Source organism: Nannospalax galili, unplaced genomic scaffold, assembly GCF_000622305.1.
Source record: "Nannospalax galili isolate Female #2095 unplaced genomic scaffold, S.galili_v1.0 scaffold305, whole genome shotgun sequence".
NCBI lineage: Eukaryota > Metazoa > Chordata > Mammalia > Rodentia > Spalacidae > Nannospalax > Nannospalax galili.
The window spans coordinates 11110347-11116346 of NW_008356258.1; the positions used below are offsets into that span (position 1 = coordinate 11110347).

General features: G+C 37.4%; 1 protein-coding gene across 8 annotated transcripts in view; it reads left to right on the top strand.

Moving 5' to 3' along the window:
- Positions 1-6000, top strand: part of Rapgef2 (Rap guanine nucleotide exchange factor 2) — a 299442-nt gene that overhangs the window by 146207 nt on the left and 147235 nt on the right. For 6 of the 8 annotated variants that reach the window (XM_017803518.2, XM_029556717.1, XM_008854327.3 and 3 more), the window contains 2 exons: positions 1537-1704; positions 4062-4079. In XM_017803518.2, the coding sequence (XP_017659007.1) occupies positions 1537-1704; positions 4062-4079 (186 nt within the window). The remainder of the gene's footprint in view (positions 1-1536; positions 1705-4061; positions 4080-6000) is intronic. The other 2 variants (XM_017803519.2, XM_008854328.3) reach the window with 1 other exon arrangement.

The window sequence follows — 6000 nt, forward strand, 5'->3', positions numbered from 1 at the left end:
ATGAAAAGGAGCAAGTACCTAGTTTTTGGTGTTTGAACTTTGTAGTTTTGTGATAATATCTTTTAATTGAAATTTGGGAGGACTTGAACTCAGAGGTTTGGCTCTGAGTGTCCATTGCATGGAGCTAGGTATTTTATGTGAATCACAATTAACATAAGATAATCACTTGAAATCCTTTAATTGAAAGATAGCCAGAGGAATATTGAGTGGGTTTGTCTACCAGTAGTATGACCTTAACATATATTAACATAAGACATTGTACATAATGTTAGAAGAGATTAGCAGCATAATTATTTTCTATAAAACATTAAATAAAAAACTATGGCACTTCTTTGTTACTGGCTAAAAATGATTTTAGGTGAGGAAAATTGACTCTACTTTTAAAAACTCAGTAACCAAGCCTAAGCTGAGATGGGGAGCACCCAGCCCAGACTCAGGCTTGGTGTGGAAGTCCTTGGTGGCCTCCTTCATCTTACTGTCTGAGAAGGAAAACCTTAAAGCAGCGATGGATGGCTTACCACTGGTCCTGGTGGAGCCTCTTGTTCGCATTGAATTAATTGGTAGGCAACTCTGCATCTATTTTTTAGAGATGATTTGGGATTTCCCCTGTGAGGTAGGAGAGGAATTTTGTCAGCAATAAGAACTTCCTCTTCAAAACTAATAAAAACTTTTGGCCAAATTTCAGAAAATTTACTAAGTGAGAAAGTAGGATGACGATGGGTAAAGTTTAGAATTGGGAAAAGTGGACAGATAAAATTGGGCTTTCCAGCACTCTAGACTGAGATTTTGGTCCCCCATTAGTGCTGGTTTTGAATTTTGCAGAACTTTTTTTTCTTTGAAATTCTGGAGTGTTTAATACTTGCCAGCATTAACATGAACTAGTGAGTTTGCTGGTGTGAGAATAGTCTTGAGTCTAAACATGCCTCTGTGAGCAGTCCACTGTCATATAACTGAGGAAAAAGTAACTTGTTCTCTACTAATGTATTCATTAGCACTTCTAAAATGTTTAAAGGAGGAATTGTTTTTTAAAGCAATAGTACTTAAGCAAAAAGAAACCAAAGCCGTGGAAGTAGGAAGAGGAACCTTTGGTTTCCTGAGTGCTCTGCTGACATTGTTGGTTGAATCATCAGGATTCCGGGGTGTTTTACAGATTTTCTCAAATGCACCAGATTTGTGTGTGTGTGCTATTGTTAAGACAAGCAGTAGTTGCAGTCATCATATGTGGTAATACCCTGTGAGCTCTTTCACTAATAAATCTATACAAAGACGACTGCAAGTACCTTCCTGTCAAAACTAGAGGAAATTCGGGAGTAACCCATGTTGTTCTAAGTGGAACTTGAAAATGCTTCTTCATAGAAGAAAAGTGACAGAAAGCCAAGTTAGCTTCAGAGAGGTTCAAACTTGTTTAACATTTGTCTAGTTTGTCTACAGATGTCTGTACAATGAATGGGTGTAGACTGTAAGTTTCTTTTTGCATCTAATATTAATGTAGAATGTCATTTGGGGAAATGAAATATCTTGGGTGTTTTATTTCAGGTGGACTATATGGATGAAAATGAAGAATATTTCCAACGTCAAGCCTCCCATAGACAGTCTCGAAGAAGATTTAGAAAAATCAACCAGAAAGGTGAACGACAAACAATTATTGACACAGTGGACCCTTACCCTGTGGGCAAGCCACCTTTACCTAGAGGCTATCATACGGTAAGTTACACAAATGTAAAAATTTTACTGACCTTAAATTTGGGGGAGGGGTTATGAAAAGATATTTAAATTTCCATTTTGATTATTTTTTGGTGGAAGCACACATTATCTGACCTGAAAAGTTTTTAGAAAGCATTGAAATAAGATGTGAAAAGACAGTGTTTAGTTTTTTTATTTCTTAAAAAAATCTTTTATTTTTTCGCTGTTCTCTGAAGATAAGTCTTGAGATAAGCATGCCACATTTTAATTGGTATTTTTAGTCTTCTTCCTTTAATTCAAGATGTTAGCCTCATTCCATGTGCCCCCCTCCCATGACTGGAATAATATATGGCTTTTATTTTAAAAGTAGTTATGTGAAACTTTCTTTTATTTTTTTGATTTTTTAATACTCTTGTGAAAATATTATCTGAGTTTTTTTGAATGCAGTGAACTGAGATAATAATCACTTGAAATGATTTTTTACAAAAATTTCATTGTGAAGATGTTCTGAAATATTTCTCCTAACAAGAATCAAAGGTCCTCTTAAATGCGTGGACCCACTAGCATGCTAATCATTTTGTAAATATTTGATAAGTAAACTCTTTTTTATGTTTAGGGAAACCGAGACACAGATAATGAGTGCTTTGTAAAGTTAGTTTAGAGCCTTATTTTTCTCATTCTTCTCCTTTTCAAAACCACAGTATCTTGAAATCTTATGATATATCATAACATGAAAGATAGTTTATCTGTGCATATGGTGTAGATTGTCATCCTTATGTGAAATTAATCTGTGAACAGATGCATGAAAGGATAGTTGACTTGATAACTTTCACATTTCTTAGTTTTTCTTTCAGCAGGTATGCACAAATGTAAGATGTGTAGAAAAAATATAGACAGTCATTATTAACTCAGTTTTTAGTAACTTTAGGTAATATATTTTATGCACATATTTCACTCTATTTCTTGAGCGCTCTCTGAATTTAAGTCTTTAATGTGGTTTTGACCACCAGCTGTTGGCCCAGTCCATGCACTGTTTTAATTTAACATGTAGAATCATTTGACTAAATTCTTGGGGAAGAATTGCTTTTGGTTTATCACAAAGACAGTTGTGCTGGTTTGTTGGAGAGACTTGGTAAAGCCAGAAAGGAGCTAGGCATGGTGGTGCTCAGCAATCCAGCAGAGGCAGGAGGATTGCTGCAAACCCCAGGCCAGCCTGTTCTACATAGCAAATTCCAGGCCAGGTGGGGCTACATAACAAGCCAAAAAGGGAGGAAGGGAGGGAGAGAGGGAAGGAGGGAAGGAGGGGAAAACACAATTTTTTGGTTACTGTCGTTAATTAAAGAAAGATATTTTGGTGTAGATTAACATCACAGAAGAAGAACATATGCATTAGAAGTTGTAAATACTAATTCTTTGAAGTAGATTGTAACATTTTGGCCTGCTACTAATATTGCTAATGTTTGTTCTGCTTTGAATGGTTTTCTCAAATTAGTTTCCACACTATGAAGGAGGAATGTGGATTACCTGATTCTCGGCGTTAAAGCTGATGGGGTTAATTTAATGGGCTTGTCTGTGACACTCGAACCATCACTTCATGGCCTTTTTCCTTGTCCCATCTTGTCTTCTTTGGAATGCTTTACTAGCTTTCCATAAGTGACTCACCTTTCTTGTTCTGTTTCTAAAAAAAGTACAGTTTTTTTTGTATTGCTATGGGATTTTTGAAAAGTATTTTTTTTAACAGTCTATTACCTGATCAACAGATACTTTTGGGGACCATTCAATATTAACATGAAAACTTTTTTATTAATAATTGATTTACTAAAATGTGGAGTACTGACCTAAATTTTACTAAATGAGTTAAGATTGGCAATATTATGGTCATAATTCAGAATGCTGTTTTTATTTTTTGAGGTGTAAGTTGTGTTTAATTATGTATGTATGTAAATATGTACATATATATAATTTGTTCGCCCTAAACAATCAATTTTTATGAGGAAAACAAATAATTTTAAATATTTGATAGGCATGGTAAAATGAATCAAATGGAAATTGCCATCCTTCACCTGCCCTAAGTCATGTTGTTTTGTTCTTAACAATAATTTCTGTCTTGGAAAGAAATTGGCTAGCACAGTGGTACTGAGGTAGATTGCTCATTTCAGAGGGCCTCATGAACATACTTGGAATGGTTTAGAGTGACTGCAAGTATGTTTCAAGTGCATGGCCAAAGAACACAGGGCACTGTGTATGCAGCAATCCTGTACTGCATTCTTAACCTGATGTAAACTGATCTTGGTTTTGGCACATGCAGTGCAGCACATCTGATTATGTTCCTCTTTTCCTTTCCTCCTTTATGGCACTCATTTCATTCCGGCTCAAAGGAATGCACTAAATCCCAGGTATTGTAATCTGTGTGGTTTCTTAACACCTGTTTATTTGTGAATTTGCAATGTGACTAATGAATTTGTAGAACTGATGTGTTTTGCTTGGTCTTGTCCTATTGTATTTTGCCCTAATTCAGTGGAACTTCTGAAGACTTTGGAAGTGCCAGTGTTTAGGTGAAAGTGGCATAGGTTGCTTTCTTTGTGCTATCTAAGGATGGATGGATTGATTGCTCATTCTGAGGTATACAAGTGCAGCTCAGTTATCTCTAAGAGTTAGTGAAGCACTGTTTCATTAATTTGCTTTGTAAATAAAGAAATGAAAGACAAGCATTGGAATTTTGTTGCTTTTTGTGGGAGAGCATGGGAAATTCCTGAGAAACTTACATTTTAAGTGTACTATAGATGAAAATGTTCAAGTTCAGAAATCCCAGTGTGAGGTCATTTTGGAATTAATACTGGGAATTAATCTAATTTTCAGTTAGATTTAAGAAAGGGTTAGTTAAATAAGAAACAAGGGTTAAAAATCTCTTCCTATGTTTTCTTGTGTCTTATTTTTAAGTACATTTCATGCTTTTATTTTATTCTACATCTTAATCAAGAGATCTAGGATGTCCCTGCTCAATGCTTTGGTGCCAATATATAATGAAGCTATGATTTTCCTTGTCTTTTGAAATTGTGGATCATATTTGGGCATAGGGATTTTGGGGTTAAGAAAAGCTGATGGATCTCTGGAAGACAGTTGGTTAGGTAACAAGTAACATCCTATGGCTGTGTTGTTATATAGGAGAAAGATCTTGAGTAATTTAGTTTATATTGAGAAAAATATGTGATTGATACCTTTCAAACATGAACTATTTATATGAATTTTCAAATTAGATGAAGCAGTTCCTTTATGTCCTATACAACAGAATGCATGTTACTATCTGTCACCCAAGTTCTCTTAGGGTCCCTTGCTCCTGGTGCTATTAGCAAACCATATAACTCACCGGTTGCTTCCACGGCCCGCCCACAGTTTCCATTAGCTTTTGTCCCGCATGCGGTCTCGCCCCAGGTGGGTAAATGCTCCCTCTCGTGTCCATGCGGGCGAGACACGGGGCCATTTTTGCCGCCCGCTGCTGCCAAGATGGCACCAATGCTCCTCCTCACAGCTCCCTCTCGTACGTACATAGCTAACTCTCTGTAGCAGGCCCCGCCCCTCATACCCCTCGGGACACGCTATCCCACAGGTGGCGTGGTTAGTGGGTTGTTATTTTAGAAACTGCTGATTTGTGTGTGTGGTGTGATACATATGTATGTGTCTATGCATGTGCGTGTGCCTGTGGTAGTGCACCGAGCCCAGAGGAGGGAATGTGGTGTTTTCCTCTATCTCTTTCTTTGGGTGGGGTCTCTTACTGAACCTGGAACTCATTTTTTGTTTTTGGCTAGGCTAGCAAGCCAGCAAACTCCAGTCATCCTCCTGTCTCCACCCGCATCAGAGCTGGGGTTCTAGGCATGCGCAGGCCGTGCTTTTCTCTTGAGTGGTGGGATCTAAAGTCCGGTGCAGTGCTTGCACAGCAAGTATTCTGAACACCTGAGCCATCTCTCCAAGCTGATTTTTTGAATGATGTGGTAAATCTGAAATTTTTTATTCAATTTTTTAAACCTCATGGCTGTATAATTTATAAATTTGGGACTGGAGAGATGGCTCAGCACTTAAGAGCACTGAGGACCTGGGTTCAATTCCCAGCACCCATGTGGCAGCTAACAACAGTCTGTAACTCCAGTTCCAAGGGATCTGACACCCTCTTCTGACTTCCGCGGGCACTGCACAACATGAGTGCAGTGCACCTACCTACATGCAGGCAATATATATATATATACATAAAATAAAAATTAAATGTAAATAAATCCTCCATTTTCCATAGAGTCAGGTGTCTGTCTCAACACAAGATCCCAA